General features: G+C 41.8%; 1 protein-coding gene across 1 annotated transcript in view; it reads left to right on the top strand.

Annotated features, from left to right (window-relative positions):
- Positions 1 to 25,113, top strand: part of LOC119727981 — a 71,673-nt gene that overhangs the window by 35,779 nt on the left and 10,781 nt on the right. The window contains exons 15-35 of the mRNA XM_038200062.1: positions 818 to 988; positions 2,213 to 2,650; positions 2,981 to 3,151; positions 4,539 to 4,757; positions 5,193 to 5,408; positions 5,553 to 5,735; positions 6,464 to 6,676; positions 7,428 to 7,598; positions 9,004 to 9,177; positions 10,507 to 10,686; positions 11,453 to 11,629; positions 12,569 to 12,802; positions 13,602 to 13,799; positions 14,703 to 14,996; positions 16,759 to 17,075; positions 18,446 to 18,593; positions 19,676 to 19,828; positions 20,604 to 20,843; positions 21,595 to 21,881; positions 22,352 to 23,162; positions 23,961 to 24,686. Coding sequence (XP_038055990.1) covers positions 818 to 988; positions 2,213 to 2,650; positions 2,981 to 3,151; positions 4,539 to 4,757; positions 5,193 to 5,408; positions 5,553 to 5,735; positions 6,464 to 6,676; positions 7,428 to 7,598; positions 9,004 to 9,177; positions 10,507 to 10,686; positions 11,453 to 11,629; positions 12,569 to 12,802; positions 13,602 to 13,799; positions 14,703 to 14,996; positions 16,759 to 17,075; positions 18,446 to 18,593; positions 19,676 to 19,828; positions 20,604 to 20,843; positions 21,595 to 21,881; positions 22,352 to 23,162; positions 23,961 to 24,686 — 5,721 coding nt within the window. The remainder of the gene's footprint in view (positions 1 to 817; positions 989 to 2,212; positions 2,651 to 2,980; positions 3,152 to 4,538; positions 4,758 to 5,192; positions 5,409 to 5,552; positions 5,736 to 6,463; positions 6,677 to 7,427; positions 7,599 to 9,003; positions 9,178 to 10,506; positions 10,687 to 11,452; positions 11,630 to 12,568; positions 12,803 to 13,601; positions 13,800 to 14,702; positions 14,997 to 16,758; positions 17,076 to 18,445; positions 18,594 to 19,675; positions 19,829 to 20,603; positions 20,844 to 21,594; positions 21,882 to 22,351; positions 23,163 to 23,960; positions 24,687 to 25,113) is intronic.

The following is a 25,113-nucleotide window of genomic DNA, read 5'->3' as shown; positions in this document are numbered from 1 at the left end:
ACATGGTGAAAAAAAAATTCCAAAAAATTTCAAGAATTGTGTTATTATGCTAGTTTCAATACAGTCACCAAAAAACGCTGTCGTCAATGTGTAAGTCTAGTTTAGTGTTTTTGGTCTTCAAATCAAGCTCTGGAGCTCAGTCAAGCGGATGGAATAAAGCCGTCCGTGGTCAAACAGGTTAAGCACAAGACAATTTTAAACTACCATATCTCAGAGACAAAATACGCGTTTGCAATTATTTTTTTCGTCACTTATGTTTAAAGATGTATATTTCAATACCATTAGGCCAAAAAAAAAAAATATTCGGTCTCTGGTCAGACCAAAGTTCCGGAATTGACGCGGGGACGCGGCTTTTTTTTTTCTTCTTCAAAGCTTGGATTGTACAGACAAGGTGGGTACTATTTTGCTATTTGGTGTCCTCAATGTACATTGGTGTCCTTCATAATTTGCCTTGGTGCTCTCGATCATTTGCCTTGGTGCAATTTCCCATTCCTTGGTGCTCTTTGGTAAAAAAAATTGAGGAGGTGCGGCAATGGAGGGCGCTGTTGGAGCTACCGCAGAACATTTTGGAGGAAAAAAAAAGATTGACGCGCATGATTAAAATCGACGAGCGCGCTGACCAGAGACCGACTAATTTTTTTTTGGCCTTATATAAAATTTTTGAAATGCTCAACAAGTAGGTTGAAATTGTTGTCAAAAGTGGGGTTCCTTCTTATTGCACCATCCTGCAGATGACATTTCGATGTCATCGTCAAAAGATTCAATGCAACACATCAATGTGTCAAATCGTTTCATGCTACTATTTTGTTTTCCCTAGCTCCTGGCAGTTGGGGATCGTGGGGCTCCTGGGCAGAGTGCAGTGAATCATGCGGTAACGGTACGCAGACACGCTACAGACAGTGTGATGATCCAGCCCCAGTCCTGGATGGCGATGAGTGCCCTGGAAGTAACAGCAGTATGAGGAACTGCAGCATCCTCTGTCCTATCGGTAAGATTGTCAGGGGACTAACTGTCACTGGTCAAGTCGTCCGTCACATGTCAGGTCTGTTTCTGTGTCTGTTCCAAGTCGAACAAACACCTAGAAAGTTGTCGATGTACGTTGGTCAGGGTCATTTGTGTAGCAACTAAATTCTTGTTTGGGTTTTAGAAGTTGAGTCTTGAGTGTTGATGTCACAAGTAACAGGATATGCCTTTGTCTCAGTTTATTTGAACATTAACATCACATCTTAATCTTAAGTTAATAACTACGTCAAAACTTACAAGGGATAAACCACTGATCTCTATATAAAAACTGGATAGCGTACAGACACCGCAGAAGAAATTCATTTAAAGCCATATTGGAAAGACTGGCTGATGTTCTATAAAGGACAACTTGCCGTCTTAGGCAGTTGTGATTCACTTTTGTAACATCGTGGTTCACCTGGTTTACCTTTTGTTCACCACCACTGACTACGGTTCACAGTTTCCAAATGCCGCGGTTGAATTTTTGGATGCTGCAGTTCACTTCTTGCAACATTTGGAAATATAATCACGATGGCAACTTGTCCTTTTTAGAACATCGTAGTATGTGTATGTGATTATGCACGTCGAATCTTGATGCTGTGCCGGCGGCCATTTTTGGAAGACCAGGGCGAACTGGTCAAACTCGCTGAAAACAAGTACATGTACTGTGTATGGGCATACGTTATCTAGTCTTTATAGAGATCAGTGGGATAAACCCCCAAAAAACTAACGCCTTGATTGACCTTTGATTGACTTGAGATTGACTTGAGATTGACTTGAGATTGACTTGTGATTGACTTGTGATTGACTTGTGATTGACTTGAGATTGACTTGAGATTGACTTGAGATTGACTTGTGATTGACTTGCAATTGACTTGTTATTGACTTGTGATGACTTGTGATGGACTTGTTTACTATGCCTGTACCCTGCTATAAAAAAACTTAATATGTACCGCTAATTGAATATTTTGTGGGCTGTAGGTCTCCTGAAAAATCTTAACCCATCCATCAAAATTTTTTTCCACAGAATTGTTTACACTTCAGCAAATCTTCTCCAAAAGTACTTTGAAAATAATACATCTGAGCAACCCTAAAAAATTACTTTTTCAACTCAGAGATATGAAGAGAATCAAACCTTTGCCAACTGTTCTTGAAAGAAGAATAAAGTATTTCCATTAAAATATAATTTAAATTTTCTGTATTTTTACAGTGACTTGCCCCAATGGCTTTGAGGCTTACTACGACAGCTGCTTCAAAACCATAAGCGGTTCTGGCAACTTGCTGTCATTTGACACTGCAAATTCGTCTTGCGTGGACCTCACCTCGGACACCGGCCGCCTGGTTCATGTCGACGACTACGCGGAACAGGAATTCCTAAGTTGGGGTCTCAAGAACGACCAGACCAACACGTCGAGCGTGGTTTACGCTGGGATGATCTACAACGACCCCAATGCGGACTTCTATTCTGCGAGTGGCAGCCCGGATGAGGCGACCTACCCGGGCAATTCCATTTGGGCGCGGGGGTTTCCTGATTCAGTTGGAGGGGGAGAGTGCATTGGAATGGTGTACAATAATCCAACATGGGAATGGCTACTTGGAAACGTTGACTGTGACATCGAGCGGTCATACATCTGTGAGATAACACAGGGTATGTGTGCTGAACAATTTTACATTCTGTATTGTGCATAAATTGAGCTTTTTGTCAAAATTATTTTTAAGTGAGTAAGCAAACACCAGAACTGTAGAAATCATAACAGTTAGATGGCCTGATGTTTTGATCCCAGCAAATTCTTTCCCTGTAGAAAATTGGATGAAGTCTTTTTGACAACTGTCACAGTTTTAGTTTATTTGGCAACTGATTAACTCAAATCAAGACTGAGTATATTTTCCTAAACTTTGACAGAAGTGGGTTCTTAATTGTACGTATCTTGTAATTTAAATTTTTTTATTGGTATTTTTCTCTCCGAATGACATGAAGGTGATGGTAATTGGGGTTCCTGGGGGGCCTGGAGTGAATGCACTGAGTCGTGTGGCCAAGGCACCCAGACCCGGCTACGGTACTGCGACGACCCACCGGCCATACTTGGAGGGAATGACTGCATCGGCAGTCACAATGATACAAGGGTGTGTGACTTCCCCTGCCCTATAGGTAAGTCATATGTGAAATAGAAAGTACATTCTGTGTAGTTCTGCAAGTCATAAAATGATGAAATAAAATACTTGGTCAGGGGCATGGCCAGACCAATTTGAATAGGGGGTGTAACAGCAATTTGCTGACTGACCTTTCGTTCTGGAAGGTAGTCACTTTTTCTGGTCACCTGGCTGACGCAAAATCTTAAAGTGGTTTGGAAGGGGAACACCATGTGCTGTTCAAAGCAGACGATCTTGGACACTGTCGCACAATTGATGGCCCTATTCCTTGGAGCGTATTTGCTGACATACACACGATTCTGCCGACAAGGATAAATTGGGGGGGGGGGGGGCCATCACACACCCATGTAGCACCGCCCGGGGTGTTACACATTTTCATTTGCTTATAATAATAATAATAATAAGAGGTTCTTATATAGTGCTTTTAACTAAGATCAAAGCGCTTTACATTATTATTACCCCTAATCATTGGGCCAATTAAACATTCCATATACCATCTCAGCTCCCTGGGGAGTATACAGCTCGATGCAGCCTGTTAGGCGCAAGGAAGCTAAATCAATCACAATAACCATCTCTGCCCTCATAGGTACCCATTTACTCCTGGGTGGAGAGAAGCAATGTGTGACAAAGTGCCTTGCCCAAGGGCACACGCACCATGACCCCGTCAGGACTCGAACCCACAACCTGCAGCTTTACCCGCAGGCCACGAATCAGTGCCCTTAACTACGAGGCCACAGCACTCCAACTAAAGGCTCTTAATGCATACCGAGAGAAATTATTGGGGGGTGTCACAGCCCCCAGAAGCCCCCCTCCCCCATTTGCTACGCTCCAGCAAGAGGGGGGAGGGGGATGCCCATGTAATTACCCTGATTAAAGCCATATAGGATAATTTGCTTTTCATGCATTTTGTTCGTTTCCAATATTATCACCACTCAAAATCTAAAGAAGAATGTTCAAAACCTAACCTGTCGAAGATTCAGTTCAGTGGATATTACTCTTTCCTTGAAAACTGTGTAAAATCGAACACAACCTTTTGATCATGAAACACAATTTCTTCAGCAGCGCTCTGTATTTCCAAAAATCAGGCAATTGACTGATCGTTGGAAATCACCTACATTCCTTGATTTCTTCAAAATGACAGCAAGCCAGACGGAATAATGTCACCGGGTGTTTAGTACCAGTACGATCTTTAATCCAAGTATAGCTTTTTGATAATATTTTGGTAGGTTACTTTTGGGATAAATGCAAATGATCCTGTATGCCTTTAAAATGTAGTCGGACAAAAAGCTTGGAACAACTACTATATTAGTCTTTACCATGTTCAACCCCTGGATTTTTCATGGATAATTTGATCTTGTTTCCTCATCCCCCCCCCCAATCTGCAGTCAATTGCCCCGATGACTTTGAGGCTGGCTACGACAGCTGCTACCACATGCTGACCAACTCCTCTCTCTTTACGGACTACGAGGGCGCTAATTCATCCTGCGTGTCCATGACGAACTACACGGGCCATCTTCTCCATGTTGACGCTCAAACCGAGATGGTCGTCCTGAGCTGGAAATTGAAGAATGCCAACACTGACTTGGCCGACGTCTTTTACACAGGTATTAGGGGTGTAATTGTGGTGCGTAGTGGTCCAGTGTTTTGTGTTCGCTCATGTGCCATGGTACTTGAGTTCGAACCCTGACGGGGAACATGGTGCTTGTGCCCTTGGGCAAGACACTTTACTACAATTGCCTGTCTCCACCCAGGAGTAAAAATGGGTACATGTGAGGGTAGAGACCAGATTGTGCTGATCTCGGCTGCAGAAATGTGGTCTCATGGCCTGATGAACAGGGGTAATAATTGTGAAACGCTTTGAGATCTAGCTTTGGTGGAAACCATTGGGCGCCTTCCACAAAACAATTTAATAAAAATCATTCATTCTGTAATAATGTCATCTGTAATTAATTCTCATTCTGTTAAAGCAGGTCTCGTGTTTCTGCAGAACTGAAAAATTTAGATCAGTCTTAGTACAATATTTGTTTTTCATCTTTCAGGCATGAAGTATGAGAGCAGTTCCATAGCTTTTGACGACGGCATCGGAAGTCCAAATCTCACGTCCTGGGGTAGCGACGACCCCTGGAAGAATAACTATCCAACAAGCTCTGGGGACGAGTGCGTGGTGCTCATGTATAACCATGCAACGTGGGAGTGGAAGTTTGGGAACAAGGACTGCAATGACTCGTACGGTTACGTCTGCGAGATCACGCAAAGTAAGCTTTTCGGCGTTGATGCCGACTTTGTTGCTTTTTTAAACACAGCCAGTAGGTCTGCCTGAAAAAGTTTCCATCAAAAACAGAGCTCCAAAATTTGTTTGAGGATAATATAGTTACCACTGACTTCTTATTGACCCGCAGCGGATGGCAACTGGGCGGCCTGGAGTGCATGGAGTGAATGTAGCCAGACATGCGATGAAGCCCCCAACATGGGTACGCAGACCCGCAACCGTACCTGCACCGACCCAGCACCGATCTTAGGTGGGGATCCCTGCCCGGGAAATGCTACGGATAGCCAATCATGTGGCAGCCAGTGTCCAGCAGGTAAGTCACCAAAAAAATGTAAAGTCTATTCCCGAGCCAATATGGCTCAACAGAACGGCGTTTATCTCTTGGTTTCCTTTGTGTGAAATGACAGAGAATATTTCTATTCCCCCTGGATGGGATGCTAGTCCATCGCTGGTTACTCCCCAGCTAATACCGGTACCCATTTATACTCCTGGGTGGAGAGAGGCAAGTGAGGTTGATGTGGCTTGCCCAAGGACACAACATATGGCCAGCAGCTGGATGCGAACCCCTGACCTTTTGATAATGAGCTTGTGGCTCAAAACTGATATTATACTGATATAATACTGATATAATACTAACATAATACTGACATAATACTGATATAATACTGATATTATACTGACATAATACTGATATAATACTGATATAATACTGAAATTATACTGATATAATATTGCTATAATATTGATATAGTACTGATATAATACTGAAACTATACTGTTATAATACTGAAACTATACTGTTATTATCCTGATATAAATTAATACTGGTATAATACTGATATAATACTGAAAACTGAGCACAATTTTAAAAAATGCCATATTTTTCAGGGACAGGCAATGTATACCCACAAATCACAGATATAGAATCCTTAGTCAGTCTTAATGTAGTGCCAACAAATGGGTATAAAACGTAAAACTCATCAAAGCTATCAACAAGTCTCGCAAAAATATCAAAACTTCATCTTTGTTCTTTATACACAGTGCATGGTAACTTCACAGCATGGGCGTACGACGAGTGCACCGTGACATGCTACACAGTCTACAATGACGAGGATGAGACGATTCGCCACGGCGGACTTCAGAACCGCACACGCAACTGCACGAACCCGGCACCGCAATACGGAGGAGACGACTGCGTAGGCAATACAACGGAGATAGTCGGTTGTGGCACGGACGGCAACGCGTGCCTACCAAGTAAGAGAGTCGCACATACAAATAGTGATTGTTTATGAGTGAATGGTACGAATATTTTCGTGAGGTGATAGGTGGAATTCCGTCTGTCACCGAAAGGAAATATTCTGTCCATTGCACAAGTGTGAAACATTATTTGTTTGGAATGGAACTTCTACTTACTGTGGAATAGAAGTTCTATTTTTTTTTTGGGGTGCGGCCGGGCCGTGGGTTGGGATGAATAGTTCAATGACACGTGATCAACAACCGACCAATCAGATGACGGGCATTTAGTCAGGTGTTCTATAGAATGTTATATTGAACTTTGTTTATACAGGATGAGTCAAAAATAAAGAGAACAAATATTTTTGAACATATGTGGCTGACTTAAATAAAAACAACATAGGAACATGTTATTGACTAGTAACTTTGAAAATTTCAAGTAATTTGCAACTATGTTCCCAAGTCATGTCTAAGTTAATAAAACCATCACAAAATTCAGCTGTCCACCACTGAACGTTTTCCTGCCTTCATGAATTAACGAAAATCTGCACACGGGAAAACAGACAAAAATCACTATCATCGTTTCATATTCAAAACACAAAATCTGACATCATTTGGTCGTATATCTATTTCAGGCTCTGCCTCAAAATGTCTGGTTTTGAAAGACCACATCCCATTTTGTTTTGAGGTCTTAGAAATAGTCTCATCTACTACGCTGCATGTTGTTACATCATTCATTCAGTTCCTTTCAAATCGTCTTTCGTTTCTACAGTCAATGGTGCATGGAGTACTTGGAGTAACTTCACTGATTGCACCACTACCTGTGGGGGCGGTACGCGCAACCGCACGCGACAGTGCGACAACCCCCGGACCCAGAACGGTGGCCAGACATGCCCAGGAAACGCTACGGACACGGAGACTTGCAACATCGACCCTTGCCCAGGTAATTAGACGACACAATGTATTTTAAGGCATGTTGGATAATTTGCATTTATCTCAAAAGTAACCTTCCAAATTATTATCAAAAACTTACTTGGATTAAAGGGGCACTAGGTCCTGAAATCCCCCAAAATTTCATGTTTTGGATTGTTTACTTAGCTTATTTCAAACATCTGGTTGAAAGGAAGCCAACCTAATGTCTTACCGTTCCCAAGAAAAGAAAAAAAAAACCGCTGGTTGTTTACATCGGACACGACGGAGTACGAATACGTTTTTCCTGTCGTTCTCAGTGTATGATATACACTTTGTGTGTCTCGAACAGCGGTGACCAATCACCAATGCACAAAAGATATTTTCTTCGACGTCCGCAAAAGGCGAACACTTTACGGATGAAATCACAACTAGCACTTTAACAGCTCAACTTTTTGGGGTCGCAAAAGTGGACCCCGAAATTCGTTCTCGTACGCATAATACAGGAAAAACACAAAAAGCCCAGTTTTAATTAAAGGATAGTTGTGTGGACGTTTATATCCTACTTTTAAAAGTTCTTTCCGATAAACATCATTTCGTTCAAAGCGCGTTTTGTAGCCCAATTGGGCTGTTCCAGGACCCAGTGTCCCTTTAACCTACCAAATTATTATCAAAAAGCTTATTTGAATTAAAGATCGTACCGGTACTAAACACCCCGTGAAATTATTCCGTCTGGCTTGCTGTCATTTAGAAGAAATTAAGAAATGTAGGTGATTTCCAACGATCAGTCAATTGACTGATTTTTGGGTGAAATAAAGAGTGCTATCAACAAAGTCATGTTTCGTGATCAAAAGGTTGTGCATGGTTTTTCACTATTTACTCGCAAAGTGTAATTAATATCCACTGAGCTGAAACTTCAGGTTAGGTTTTGAACATTCGTCTTTAGAATTTGAGTGGTGGCATTTTTGGAAATCGCCAATAAAGGTTTGGATTGGTCAGATATATAGCTACAGTATTATGGAGGTTGCATATTCTAATACATTCAATTTGTTTTGTTCGTTTTATAATTCTTAAACATGCAACTGGTCATTTTTCCCTTTGTATTTGATATAATTATAATTTAATTTTTTTATAAATAAAATTTGAAAGAAGTTTGTGATCCGTGGACAGAACTTTAAAATGGTTGTTGTGTTTAAAATTACGTAACTTGAAAAGTACATGAGTGATTTAAATGATTCTTGTACTAAAAGAAACCTTATGAATTGGGCTTTCATATCCTAGATTTTGAAAGTGCTACATGCAGAACTTCACTAAAACAATAGTCTTGAAATTTGGGTTTCGTTTTTTACGCACCCTGTATGGTGTAAAAGTGGCGTCAGGATGCAGCATTCTTTCTTTTTTACATCATACATGAAACTATGAATTTTGTTTTGTTTCAGTGGATGGCAACTTCACCATGTGGTCAGCATGGAGCGTGTGTTCATCCACCTGTGTAGGCGGGACCCAGTACCGTGAGCGTAATTGCACCGATCCGGAACCAGCCTATGGGGGTCTCAACTGCAGCGGGGAAATCTGGCAGTGGCAGAATTGTAGCGAGGACACGCCCTGCCCAGGTAAAGCCAACGTCAGAGATTTGGCAGGTTCAAATTTCACACCCGTATCATGTACCCTTATTAATTTAATCTGTGACAGCGCAATCAGCATAAGTGCGAACCAATTTAAACCAACGAAAATAAGTCACATAACATCAGAGCTATTTTTGAGGAATCGGCCTTCGAACATCTTTTCACCCACATAAATGTGTAACATGTCAAACTGAGTCATAAATCAAAATGAGGAACAACTTATGCACTTCTTATTGCCCTCGAGACTCATTTTGTGGGATCTGCGGCTTATTTCACGAAACAGTGAGGTATATATACCCTTTATATAAGGTGCTACATAATGGGTCTCATATTTCTCATAAACTTCATTTACCTGTCTTGAATAATAGACATAATTTCCAGCGCCTTGAGTACCTAATTGTTGGTAGATACGTGCGCTATATAAGACTCCGGTATTATTATTATTATTTTTAACAGCGCATATTTTAAGCCATGTTTAGGATTAATGCAACAAAGTTGTTGCACAGTTGCACAGTAAACTTACGGTCAATTTCACGAAACTTAGCGTAGCTACGCAATGTTTTAAATAATCTAAACATCTTGGATGAGGATAATATCAGCTTCTACAACAGCTGTTTATGAGTTCTGTTCTGTCAAAAAACGGTCCTTGCATCACTTCCGCCTGCCATTTGGAAAAAAAAAGTTATGTCCGACTTTCTTTCGGAATCGCGCGGCAAGTCTAAAACTTCTGTCACAGGTAAACTAGCAAATTCTTTTACTTGAAAAAACAAATTTATGAGTTTCTTGTATACATCAAACAACCTTGATAAGTTTGTAATGACAGGTTGCACGATTAGTCAGTAAAATAGTCCCTTTAAAGGCACTACACCATAACTTACACCACCTAAAATTGCTTTACATAATTACACCATAAGTTATGTAAGTCGCGAACTATTGTGAAACGTGAAATAACTGAAATGTTGCGCAACTCGAAATAGTACGCAATTGATGTAAAAATTGTGGTATATTAAAACTAGATTTATGATATTGGTAAAAGTTTTGTGAAATGGGCTGCTGTTTACAAATGACTACACTTCATTCCAACTGGTTTTTATCTAATGTTAATGTTCATGTATTGGTGTATTGTTAATTTTTTATTGTCTTGACATATTTTCCAGTAGTTTACCCCTCTTTTAACATAAGTTGAAACTAATTTTAAATCTTGTTTTTTAATGTAATTTCTGTGGTATTTTATGTAATGCGCATTCGATCATTTTTATGTAGACCGTGCAATATAAATTTTAATTTTATTATTATTATTCCATTTCTTTTGCCCAGTGGATGGTCAGTACAATGAGTGGTCGGCTTGGAGTAACTGCACTGTGGAGTGTGAGGGCGTCGGCTCACAGAACCGCACCCGGACCTGTACTGACCCCGCCCCTGCCTACGGAGGCAACGCCTGCCCGGCCGATCAAGCGAGTAATGAAACGAGGGTGTGTGGCACCCAGAGATGTCCAAGTAAGTGTGGATTACATTACGGCCACTCCCAACGCTATTTTCAAGTTTGATTGCCAAAAAAAAAAAGATTATTTTTCAATTTCTATTTTTCTAGCTGTAAAATATTTATTTTGTTTTCTAATTAGACATTGAATGAAAACAAATCTGCCACCTGACAATAAATTAGGTGGACCTTTTTATTCATTAGTTTAACCCTCCTATGCAAACATACATTCTATGCCAAGTTGTCCTTTCAGTCGAAATCGATCAAGTGACTGTTTTTGAACAGTTAAGAGCTCCCAGCCTACATAAAGCAGGATTGACTGGCTGTGACTGTTTATGTAACTTGATACAGCTATGCTTTGACTGTAGGTGATTGATAAGCCAGCTGTGCCTACCACTTGCCTGCTTTTGTCTGTTGACTGAATTTGACTTGTCACAGTGCTTGCTTGGAATATGAGCTGGCTATTGGTGACTAGCCTGTGTAAAAGGCATGGCAGGGGAAGAGGATTGATTTTTTTTGACTGTCCGTTACTGTTCAAACAGCAGGAGGGTTTGAGTACGAAAAGCAACCAAAAATATAAACATTTTTACAGAGAGTTGCAGAGATACCTAAAAGAGAGAAAAAAAAAATTGGCTTAAACAAAAAATTGTTTGAAAAGAAGAAAAAAAATTGAGTTTGTAGAAAATGCAGAGAGGGCAACTTTTAAATGACAGAAAAAAAAAAAATTGCTGTTCGAAATTTTGTGTTTTTATTTTCAGACTAACATGCATGTTTCCTTTTCAGTTGATGGAGGCTATAGCGATTGGCTCGGCTGGTCTGACTGCACTGCTCGCTGTGGCACGAATGGAGTCCGCTACAGACATCGCCCCTGCACAAATCCCACCCCCCAGTTTGGAGGAATGGACTGTCCTGGCGATGCTTACATCAGGGAGGGATGCGACTCCAACATTACCTGCAGAGGTAAGATTTACATCTTTTTAGTCGCCCCCCCACAAAAAGAATTGTTTACTTTGGTAGGGAAACAAATTGAACAGAATGTTGTGTACTCTGGGACCAGCTTTACTAGCATTGCCCGACTTGTTTCAAGTTGACACACAGTTTAGTTTAATTTTTATATTATAATTATAAAATAACCACGTTGTCAAGATAGGCCTACCTCTCCAAGATATTTGTTTACGACTGTTTCAAAATTTGGCAGGTTGCATAAAATTGGTAACTTTATCTAGTGTGGAGAACTTGAGGTAAGCAGTGCGCTATATTTCTGCTACCTCATGCTGAAAAATTGCTGAAAAATATAGGTTCATTCTATGAAAACACCAGTGATATATTACAAAAAAAGGAACTTTGATCATGCTTTTTGTTGTTAATTGACGTTACATTATAACATTACGGACGTGTCTGAAATCAACTTCAAACACGTGATAAAAACACATACTGAATCATGGTATCCTAAGTTCTTTGTGATATTTTCATAAAACGTAAACCTTTCAAAAAACTCACAATAACACTTGCATTTTGCATGTTAAAACTAGATACCAAAATGACAAAATATAACTATCCCCAAAACCATTTTTTTATGGACAAAAAAGTACATTTAACCACATTGTATCTCACTGGCAAACCACTTAAATAAAAGGTCTTGTTGTCCCCTTTTATTTGATAACACATTTCAGGTTGTGATGCTTGAAGTTCGAAAAATGTCATAAATGTTCCTCTTTTCAGCCATGTTTACTTTCAGTGGAATTGCACAAAATGCCTATATTTTGGCATTTGGAAAACCTTTAAAAGACCTAATTTTTGATTTTTAAATACTATTAAAAACTTGATGAAGAGGGAATCGTGAGGCCTGTAACTTTTCATCTCAAGTTGTGATGGCTCTCTCTTTGTCTTCACAACCAGATACTTTCAGCAGGGTAGCACTCAACAGACCAGCCTCGCAGAGCTCCGTCCGTGGCAACGCATCAGCGCAGCTTGCTGTGGATGGTAACACTAACGGCTCACTGACAGCCGGGTCTTGCGCCCAGACTACCACTGAGGGCAATTCATGGTGGCGGGTTGACCTGGGTGGGGTCTACCAAGTCAAGGAGGTCAGAGTTCACGGGAGGTCGGATGACTGTGTCACAGACAGATGTGGTACGTAAAGTTTGTTTTCTGGTATTTTTTGCGATTTTTGCTGCTCAATTGTCGATCACAAGTCCATCACAAGTTCATTACAAGTCCATCACAAGTCCATCACAAGTCTATCACAAGTTTAAATCTATCACTAATTAGTTTTAAAGAAAGTTCCATTAGCTTTTCAACAACAAAAAAATCCTTCCGATTGGAAAAAAAAATATTTATTGAGTTTAATGTGGCCAATTAAAAGAAAATGTTGCTTTTTCATTTTATCCACGGTGATTGATGCTTGACTTCCGCAATGAGAACTAGGGCCAAAATTGACATCCGTGAAAGAAGCAACCATTAGTAGAGGGAAGAGCAGAACAGTGATCATCTAAGATGTTAAACAAAATTGTCCTTTCCCAAAAAGAGAAATGACCATTGTTTCAAAAAGTTAAAAAGACACAAACAAAGAAAGAACATAACAAAATTAAGAAAAGCAGAACTACCCTCACTCCAAATCCATTACATTCCTAACAAGTGACAGTTGAGACCGTGGACAAAATGAAAAAGCGGCACTTTTTTTAATTGGCCATAACCCAATAAATATTTTCCCAATTGGGAGGATTTTTTTCGTTGTTGAAAAGCTAATGAAATTAACTGTTCAAATATGTATCAAGATTTATGATGTATTTTTTTGAACGCTGTGAAAACGAGGGTGGGTGGCAGATTTTTTTTTGGGGGGGGGGGGGAATCCTGTATCACTTGATGAAATATGTCCAAGAAGCCTTTGATTTGAACACCTCATTTTATCTCTTTATTTCTCCACGGTTAGATCATGGAGTCCTACCTTTCATTGTGCGGGTCGGCATTGTGGAATCTGTCTCTCAGAACATGAGGTTTGGGAACTTACAGACATCAGGCAACAACTCCCTGTTCGTTGTTCAGGGTAGCACCCCTCAGTTTGGCCGCTACGTCGCCGTTCAACGCAGGGAGTCTGCTCTTTCTCTGTGTGAAGTTGAGGTCACTGTAGGTAAGTATATGTACCAATTTTCATTGGGATATCCTCTAGGGATATCCTTCTTTACTATCTGTAGTACAGCTTCAGTGAAGAAGTTTGAATATCACAATTGCAAATTATATCCTTCTTCAGATCAGTGTACGTTTTTCTCTCTGTTTCTTTTATTGAAGATTCCAGTTACATTGTAGTATAAATGGTGTTATTAAAATATAATTAGAAAATATACCACGTCAAAATAATTTTCGTCCGAATAAAAAAAAATAATTGGAAACTAAACGGCTCAGGCTTTTCCGCCAAGAATGAGAATGCTCCATGCTCCATCTTTCCCACTCTTGTTTTACTATACTCTCTAGGACAATGCTTTGTGGTTCTCTTTGTCCCTGTAATATAACACTCTCCCATAGACTAAGCACACAAACTTACTACAGGGGACCGTTTTGAACAAAAAACCCAACTCCCGAGGACTGAAAGGATCTGTTGTTTTCCCTTTGTGTGTCTGTCCTCGGGGGTTATGTAGAACACGTACACTAGACGCGTACGCTGTAAGATGTAACATGAGTATTCGTATTCTCTTGATTCTTAAACCAAGGAGACTGCTCTGTCCAAGTGTGGTAGCAAATCCTACAGGTTGTGTACGAAGCTGAGAACCAGTTACACAATTTGGTAATTGGCCTGAAACCTAATGATGTTACATGTGGTAGACGGTCCCTACTTTGTCTGGCGTCCCAACTTCGCTCCCATAGGAAAACGCATATGTAAACAAAGCCATTGAGCCATTAGGTCTCAGGTCTATTGCAGTCCAGTGTAGGTATATGACCTGACTTGCCTACACCTCGGGTATCAAATCATGTCTCAGCTTTGACAAATATTGTTAAGTTTTTGAGACTCAAATCTTGACTTCTCTCCCACTCACAGTCTCCTCCACCTATCGCATCAACGGCTCCTCCGGCAGTGGCAGTCTGACCTTTGACCAGGCCAAAGAAGAATGTAACAAGCGAGGGGCCGAGCTATCATCCTACGAAGACCTGTACGATGCCTGGTCTGTGGACATGCTGGACGGATGCAGCCTGGCCTGGCTGGCTGACGGCACGGTGCAAAGCCCCATCCAGACGGCCAACGGTTCCTGTAGCTTGTCACAGCAGGCCGGGATATACAATGATGGCTTGAAGGATAAAAACGAGACTTATGACGCCTATTGCACGAGCCGAGGTTAGTTATTGCTTAACTAAGGAGGCCCATTAATTGAAAGAGGGCAGAGTTGTAATTGAGTCAGTCACAATTCATCACAATTCATCACAAGCCATCACAAGCCATCTCAAGCCATCACAAGCAATCACAAGCCATCATAAGTTATCACAAGCCATCACAAGCCATCACAAGCTATCACAAGTCATCACAAGCCATCACAAGCCATCACAAGCCAATACAAGCCTCACAATACATCACAAGCCACCACAAGCTATCACAAGCCATCACAAAACCCTTGTTCCTTGTGATCTGGCTTGTGAAATGACTTGTGATTTGACTTGTGATTGTCTCCGTTACAAATCTGCTGTTGAATTTCGCCTTTTTGTTATCGTCTCGTCTCACACCCATTGCCTCAAAACAGACTCTATCTGAAAGTTTTGCGTACAGCAAGCTGACATATTGTCTGGAAATGGCCTCTGCTGAAGGCATCAACATCTTGACATCAATTTCACATTTCTTGAATTTCATCTTAATCAGGCAGTCAGTTCTGTAGTCTGAGTTAATCTTTGTTTTGCTGCATTTTGGCATCGGCCCAAGTTCAATGCATTCCTTAGCACACAGTTTTTTTGCTGACAGAACTGTTGACTATTTCATGAAGATCTTCAGCAGTAAACACAGCAAACTGCATTTAAACCACAGAGGAAAAAAGTGGAGCACTAGAAATCTCTATGTGCATTCAATCATTAGAATGAAATAGTGCGTAAGGTTAGCACAATCATCTGCCATAGATTGTACAACTTTTCATCTATAAACTACAAAGCAAAATCAGTATCATTTCGTTTTTCAGTATTTTATCATGTGGTTTTAATATACAACACCTGAATAAATCCCCGTCATCTGATTGGTGAATTGTAGATCACGTGACATATTATTATTCGGTATAATGCACGGTGCGACCATGCGTTATACCCATGCGTTATACCGTTTCACTTTGCGCTTGTTCCATGACGCGGTATTTGCGTGCAAAATGCATGCTGGTGTGCGCGTTCAGCGTAGCGCGTATTGTTCCAAAGAGCCAGCGCTACAGCGTTGGGTTCAAACATTTTCGTGAAGGGGTAGTTCAACATCCTTAAAATCAAAATAAATTGTAGTTTATAATTTACCAATCAAATGACGAGAATTTATTCAGGTGTTGTATAAAACAAATAACGAATGTTTTACGTTCGTGCGATGGAAAGAATAATTTCATTCGGTGACAGATTGAATGTTCTATTCCACTCGGCTTCGCCTCGTGGAATAGAACATTCAATCTGTCACCTCATGAAATTATTCTTACCATCGCACTCACAAACATTCGTTATTTGTATAATAACTACTGTCGCTCAGTAGATCTTTAGTTCTGATAAGAACTTGTACTGTTTATTGTCAACTTTCGCTCAGTAGTTTGAGTTCTGATAAGAACTGTCTTGCTTGAATCCAAAAGAACATTTCCTGACGATGACTAGAGCAGGCTAGTCGAAACGTTGAGACCAAAGACAAGTTCTTTTAGAACTTAAAGCAGGACAGTTCTAAAACTGTCAGTTCTATTAGAACTTAAACTACTTAGCAAAAGTTGATAAAAAGCAGGACTAGTTCTTATCAGATCTAAATCTACTGAGGGACAGTAGTTCTATTACCACATGGTGTTATCGAAAAACCAAAACGATACTGATACCATGCAAGGCCTAAAATCTTATAGCAAAATCAGTATTTAAAAAAAAAACTTTACTCTTTTTCCACATAGGTCCAGAGGGCCAACCCCTTGGTCTCATCTCAGGTCTGATCACAGACTCCCAAATCACCGTCTCCTCTGTCAACCAGACTGGGCAGTGCGGTGGTGAGCACGCCCGCCTCTACCACACAGATCCGTCGGCTGCCTGGGTACCAGCCAAGCACAGCAGAAAGGAATGGCTACAGATAGCGCTGAAGGAGCCGGCGACCGTCAAGGCTATCGCTACCTCTGGCTTGCCCTGTTGTGATTCTTGGGTTGCTGGGTACATCATCAGGTATTCAGCGGATGGGGTGGAATGGGAGTATTACATGCAGAATGATACAATCAAGGTAAATTGATATTTAATATCCTGGTCTAAAATTAATCATAATTATGATAGCGTGCTGTTTATACAGTGCTTTTTTACCAACAGTCTCAAAGCGCTTCACAAATATTACCCCTCTTCATCAGACCGTCTTTCTGAAGCAGCTTGGGATGAACAAAGTCTGATCTCTACACTCACAGTCACCCATTTATTCTCATGGGTGGAGAGGGGCAATTGTAGTAAAGTGTCTTGCCCAAGAACACAACCACCATGTTCCCAGTCAGGTTTCGGACCCACTTACCAGAACACATTGGTGAAACACCCATGTTTACGTTACATACCTAGTGTGGACATTCCTTTGTTTTCGTCTAGTTAAGAAACCTGTGAAAAAAACCTCATTTTACTCACACTGTGAAAACTCTTTCAACCCAATTTTTTTTCCCATGATTCCCTCGAGTGTTGTTCTCTTCATTTTGCCACAGATAAACCTAACCCCAAAATGCCTCTAAACCTGTTTTCCAGAGAGGGGGAAACCTTGTGTGGACGTGGGCAAGTCCACACAACATCGCTGCTACCTGGTTTATGTGGACCTCTTTCGTTCGGAAGTCCACACAGTGAATGTAATGCTTGTACACTGTAACCACTGGACCACGGTGCTCCACTATGTAAACTAATTTCGGTAATACTGCTTACACTGCCCCAAACCGCCCAAGACTCTGTGAATTTATGGCATCATCAAGAAATATAACATCGTTGGATCCACAGAAACTGTTCGTAATAATGATCGTTCGGTATAGCGATTTTGAACCGTCGATACCCTCTTTTCACCAATAGTGAAGTGGCATTTCTCACATCCCGCAGCCGCACGAGGAGTTGCCACGAAACTTTAGCAATGGGTGGTTTTCCCTTCTATTCCTTGGGGAAGTTATAGCCATCTATCGCCCTTCAACATTCAAACACGATGTAACTATGGGTCGTTTGATGTTCGGGAATTAAAAGTGGCCCAAACAGTGTTTAATACGTGTACAACCGGTAGATTTTTTTGGGGTTAATCTGTTGACTTTTTTCAACAACAATGTTCGGTACATTTTGTACATAAAAACGGGGGCCAAGGATGATGTTCGGTATAGCCGAATGTTCGGTATAGCGGCGTTCTACTGTAAATACAATGTAATACAATGTATTATCGGCACTGATTGGTTCAATTTTCATTTTTTCCGTTGATCATTTAGTTTTTGAACAGTTGCTGGGTATTTATAAAAATAATCTTTGCAGTGGTGACCATCAATGATGTCTGCAACTTTTTAGCAAAAACCAAAAGTACGGCCATGATGTAGCAAAATAGAAAGATCTATAGACATTTGATTTTGATTCACTTTTTATTACTTCTCCCAGTACATGGTAGCCAACTACGACAGTAGCTCAGTGGTGCGCAACACTCTTCCAGAACCCATACCCAACGTCCGCTACCTACGCATCGAGCCACGCAACTGGAACAACAGCATTAGCTTGAGATTGGAGTTATTTGGAGACTATGAACCAGGTATTGCTATTTTATTAAAAACAGAAAACAACAGTGGTAGAAAAGTTGTTGCATTCCGTTGCATTATTAAAGCAGTTAATCCCATGCTTGTTGCATTTTGTTGCATCAAGCAGTCAACTCCAGTTCTATGCTTCGTTGCATACCATCAAAGAACACTCAGAGTAGATGAAACTGGAATGCTTTTCCCAGAAAAAAACCCACAAGACTTTAGGCTTGCTGAGTCTAGCTTGGCCAGAAGGTTCGACAGCTGGTCACTCTCAGCTGGACAGCTTCAGTTGGTCATTCTTAAGCCCATTTACACAGGAGAGCGGTAACGGAATTCCGCGCGGTAAAAAATATAGAACACATGGTTATCTATGGGGTTGTTTACATTTAGAGTGGACAAACCGCAGTAGGGCGATAAACCACTGCATTGAGAAACCTGAGCGATTTTTCAAAGATGCCGCGTTGAGACTGTGCGTTCTGGCCAATCAGCGTTCTCGTTGGTAATGACGTCACAGAAGACGCAGCACCGAGAGTTTGATACTCGAGGTTAAGAAGTACCCTTTATGAAACATGTTTGGAAATTTATAAATATGCTGTCAAAAACCCCCAAGATATTTGGGAGTTTGTTGGAGCAAGAGTGGACATGCCAGGTAATAAGAAAAGAAGGCATTCTGAGACATTTTCTTGTGCGACATGAGATGTTTTCATTGCTGCTGGATCATCACGTATGTACATGTATGTACTCATTAACATAAATATTTGCGTACCAAAGGGGTTGGCGCACTTGTTGTAAATCTACAATATCTTGTGGCATACCTCTTTCAGTTACCACCTTCCCGTTACTGCTCTCCTGTGTAAACGGGGCTTTAGTTTTCTAAAAGTTCAATTTGGAACCGGTCTTTTGCCCCCCTCCCCACCCCTTGGGTAGAAGCCTGCATAGTGCTGGATAGCTCAGTTGGTAGAGCTCAGCTGCAGTGTTTCTGAGGTTGCAGTTCAAGCCCCATCCTAGTCAATTTCTTTCATAACCTATTTGTTTTTTACATGATGAGATAAAAAATGATTTGTCAATTTTGGACAAATTATTTGTTCTTTTCTAGTCAATGGTGAGTGGTCTTCCTGGGGTTCCTGGGGACCATGCTCAGTTGCCTGCGAAGACATCGGTACCTGGCAGCGCAGCCGATCATGTGACGCCCCGGCCCAAGGTCGTAAAGGATTGCGATGTCGCGAGGACCCATACCGGGATCGTATCGGTAAGTCTACGTAGCACTAGAACGAAAACATCTGTGTCTTTACATATGTCATTCTATAACATAGGGGTCAACTTTTTGTTCTTGTCCCTGTTACATCTGACATCTATGATTCTATAATTCTGATGCACTCCTTAATGCAGTCGTCCTCAAAGAGTTATTATGAATAGCAAACTGCGTACCCAATAAATAGAGCGTGCAAGTCTTGCCAGTTCACGTTCATTTTCCATGCGATCATCCTGGTACCAAGCACTGACTAGTCTAGTCACAGACTCCCGTGTTAGAATTTACACAATTGTTGTCTGCGTGATCGATGGAACGGAAGTTGAGTTTAAAAGTTCTCAATTTAGTATAGTCACAGTATTTTAAATATGTTGTAAATCGTAATGCTTTTTTTCCTTTCGAAGTACGCATTTATTGCCCTGGATTGGATGGGCCCAGTCAGGACACAAAATAAATTTTAAAAATAGGATGTTACAAACGTTGTAGATCCTATACGTGGTGTCCGGATATACAGTGAAATCTTGATAAGTCAAACCTCAAGATAACAGGTTCAAATGTTACTTAAGCAGAGTTTTGAGTTGAGCAGGGTTGTATATCATTGTTATACTACTGAAGGCACTGGATTCTTTGTTTGACTAAACAATTGTTGTAACTTATCAGAGTTTGACTTATCGAGATTTTGCTGTACTGTCTTCCTGTAAAACCTTGCAGGTTGGTTAGGTCTATAGTTTCATTTCATTTTTAAAAAAAAAAAAAAATCCTTTTTTGTTGGCAGCTGACCCGCTGACCTTCTTCAACAAGACCGGCCAGGCCACACTGACGGGTCGGGACATGGAGACCGTAACCAACACAACATCATCAAAGGATTGCGCGCTACTGTGTCTGTGGGACCGCCCTAGCTGTCAATCATTTGAATATGACCCCGTGACCTCTGACTGTATCCTGAGCAACACGTCGGCGACCGTGGAGATGGTGGACCTCGACAGTGATAACACCACAGATTATTACGAGCTCGGTAATTAACTTAACATTTGTCCACAAATCATATAAGGCCCAAAAAACGGTCTCCGGTTTTTAGTATGTGTGCTCGTTGCCGTAGCCATGTGCGTCGGCAAAATTTAAAAAAAAATTTCAATGTAAGATGATGTCTCAAAACAGCCAAACTCACTGGTTTGACTGGAATCCTGCTGCTGCACAATTTTAACGTGTTTTTAGATGGGGTTACGATCGAGCATAAGCTTTATGTAGCCTCTCTGGGCTCCAATACATTTTGCACTAAATTTAGTCGGGCACCATTTGCAGTTATCAGCCGACATTTGAAGGAAAAAAAAAGTCAAGAAAACAAAAAAAAAAAGCCGCGCTGCTGCACCACTTTTGGGGCAAGCTCCATACCGGAAACCGGAGACTTTTTTTGGCCTTATGTGACTAATTTTGATAAAGGAGAGATCGAATTTAAGCTCTTCTTCACTTTTCCAACAACACGGTTCTAACCAATTGACATTTTTTTAAAGGTAGAGTGGACCATTTGCAACTATCCAAAAATTAACTGACCAAATCATTGTTCAAAAGCTTACTTGGTTTAAAGGTAGTAATGGCACTAAACTCCCTGTGAAATGATTCCTTCTGGCATGCTATCATTTTGAAGAAAACAATAAAGGGATGTCATTTCCAAAGATGTGTCAAGTGACACATTTTTGGAAATTTCCATTGGCAGTTGGTTGGTAATCTGGCAAATCCGTGAATGGATGTCAAATATCTCTTTTCAGTGTACGCATCTTGCAATGTGCACAACATCGTCCAGCGAGGGCGTGGTTTAACCCCAGAGAGCGGCGTGTATGACATCACGTTGGATGGCGACGCTCTCTCGGTCTACTGTGACATGGAGCGTGACGGCGGGGGCTGGACGCTCCTCCTTACCTCGGCGACAACCTACGGCTGGGACAATGAGACGGTGTTGCTAAGGAACGCCAGCCTGCCCAGCGTCGATGACGATTACTCCATTTTGAAATATGCCGATGCCATCAAGGATGGAGGAACTGGCAAGACATTTAAGGCAAGTTAATGGAATGACCAGCTATATCAAAATGAGGAATAAGTTAGATATTCACGCCAGAGTATCTGGAGTACAGAAAAAGTTCTGTTTTTTATTTAAATCTATACCTTCTGCTAAGGAAATAAAAATTTGGTTGGACGGCTTTTATATGTGATGCGATCAAGCTACATGAGTCGTTTGTCGACCCTGGTAAAAAAAATTGTTTATTACAGATTTGAAAAGAGCACAATCTCAGCATTACTGCTGTGAAAACGGCATGCTGATACCATCTTTAGATAAAAAAATTATGGAAGTTGGAAAACCAAAAGATGTGATGAAGTGATGTGATGAAGTGACGCTATTTCGGCCTGAATCTCAAAATAAAAATTCCTGACAAACGACTCATTTAGCTTGATCGCATTGCATATGTAGACAGGAGTTAGTGAAACCTGTTTTGTTTTTGAAGTGTTACGTTCTCTTATGTTTTACAGTATCGTCTTGAGTCCATCAATCCTGGCCAATGGGGAGGCATTTACGAAGCCCCTTCCAGTTACTCCTTCGTCTCCTCATCCTCCTCCCAACGAGCTAGCCTGGTGCAGATGCTGAGCTCCTGGAAACCCAGCAACGCCTCCTTAAACCACATCATGCCCTGGCTGGCCAACAACTACCCGGTCCTACTCAGCGTCCTGAACTCCACGCTGGACGGCGAGGGGGCTTACTGGTATGGCGCCCTCGTCTGTACGTGCGCGAACCGCACCTGGATGCCCTACATGAAGGACATGGAATCGTCGTTGTTTGGGCCGTGCCCGGAGGTTACTGCAGAAGCCAGACTGACGACCCAGGGTCTCTTGGTCACGATGCCTTCCTCTGAGCGGGAAACAACAGCCTCGCTGGTCACAACGCTTTCCTCTGGAGCAACCACCTCGGATGAAGAACTGGTCACAGAACTGGTAACCGATATAGTCACGGATATCATAACCAACACGGATATTCCGACAGAAATTGTTACTGACTTAGTCACGGAGCTCATGACGGAAACCGGCCAAGCTGTAACTCCTACCACCACCGCATCAGCAACAACTGCAGGGGTACCAGCTACCACCACACAGGTACCAGCTACCACCACACAGGTACCAGCTACCACAACACAGGTACCAGCTACCACCACAAGGTTACCTGCTACCACAGCAAGGGAATCAGCTACCACCGGGGCACCAAGCACAACTGACTCCATGACCACAGCCGACAGCTGTTACTCCGGGCCCAAGACGATTTGGTACTGGCTACGAGAAGAGAGACAAGGTTAGATACTGAGTTGGTTACTAGTTGAATAGTATTCATTCATTAATGTATAAAAGTATTGATCATTTCGTGGGTGGCTAAAGCGTAAACGCTTGCCTCTCACCACTGTGGCCTGGGTTCGATTCCTGGCTCGGACCATGAGTAGAGTTGTGCGTTGATTCTCTCCTGTGCCACAAGGGTTTTTCTCCGGGCTCTCCGGTTTTCCTCCCTCCACAAAAATCAACACGTTCGATCTCTGATTGACTTGTGATGGACTTGATATTGACTTGTGATTGACTTATGATGACTTGTGATGACTTGTGATGGACTTGTGAAGACTTGTGATGACTTCTGATGGACTTGTGAAGACTTGTGATGACTTGTGATGACTTGTAATGGCTTGTGATGACTTGTGATGGACTTGTGATTGACTGGTGATTGACTTGTGATGGACTTGTGATTGACTTGTGAGGACTTGTGATAACTTGTGATGACTTGTAATGGCTTGTAATGACTTGTGATGACTTGTGATGATTTGTGATTGACTTGTGATGACTTGTGATGACTTGTGATGACTTGTGATTGACTTGTGATAGACTTGTGACAGACCTGTGATGGACTTGCGATCCATCACAACTACCTCAACTACAACAGTTGTGTAGGGACACTCCGTATGCTTACATCATCAATTTCTTCCAAAAGAGGGCGCACGACATAAACAGTGGTCACCACCGCATGACTTCTGTTAATCTGAATCGCGAACTCCTCAGAAAACAAAACTCGAATTTTTCTAACTAAATCTTTTTCTCTTGTTTGTAGAGTATCAGCCATCTCTACAGTGGGACCTGAGTGGTCGATGCTCCTATGATGTCGATCTCCCAGACTGCAGCAGCCCATGCTTTGACCGTTCCATCCCAGCCGCCATCGGCAATCAACAAGGCAGCTCTCAATCCCTCCTTGACCTCGTGGAAGCCAGAAACACCTCCCAGTACACATGCGCCGCGTCCCTGTCGAACAACTACATCACGTTTGACACCCTCGGCGAAACCTGCCTCGCGGATCCCTCCCTGTGCACGCAGGGTTTTACGGTGGCGTTATGGGTACAGCTGAGCCATTCGGACAACATCGGGGAACGGTATCTTCTGTCCACGGGTGTCGCAGGCGCGAGCGACCACGGAGTTTCCATCAAGACAACAAAAGCAACCCAAGGCAGCGCTCTGGAGTTATTGGTTAAGATAGTCGACTCGGATGTCTGGACTGTCGCAACAAGTTCATCTGTGCCGGACTTAGAGTGGTTTTATCTAACGGTGGTGTACAACCCCTCCACAAATCTCACTCTTTACATTGATGGATACAGTGTAGCCTCCACCAGCGCATCAGACGGAGTTTACAGTGAGGACCAATCGGATGAGAACGGTTACGTTGTACTGGGGGCCCGGGTTCATGACCTCAGCAATACCAGTCTGCGTCTGAACGTAGACCTGAGCGACTTGAAAGTATTCTTCAGTCAGATGTCGGCCAGAGAGGTGGAACTCTTTTATCTTGGTGAGTAGATGTAGTCCAGTGCTCTTTCTGGCTAAGGGCCTAAGTCATTGCTCTGCAAAACAATCTATTGCCTGCTAACAAATCTACCGAAAGTGTAGGGTAGTGTTGTGCATCGAGTCGGGTTGAGCTTATTACCTACAGCAGTGGGTGGCTTTCCTCTTCTAATCCTTGGGGAAATAATAGCCACTTGTGGCTCTTTTGTTTGACATTTTTCAGCAACAATGTTCGATACATTTTGTACACAAAAATCGGGAGCCAAGGAGGATGTTTGGTGTAGCTGAATGTTCTGTATAGCGGTGTTTGGTAAAGCGAAGCTCTATTATACCGTGATGATTTTCCCAAAGAATGTATGCTCCTCTAAGCCAAAGGTTTCTTCAACTTGATAAATTGTCGGCACAACTCATAAGAGTGTTTGCACTAGAGTAGA

The sequence above is a fragment of the Patiria miniata genome, unplaced genomic scaffold (genome assembly GCF_015706575.1).
Source record: "Patiria miniata isolate m_02_andy unplaced genomic scaffold, ASM1570657v1 HiC_scaffold_20, whole genome shotgun sequence".
NCBI lineage: Eukaryota > Metazoa > Echinodermata > Asteroidea > Valvatida > Asterinidae > Patiria > Patiria miniata.
Note: the sequence above shows the minus strand (reverse complement) of the source record. Positions and strands in the feature narration are given on the sequence as shown.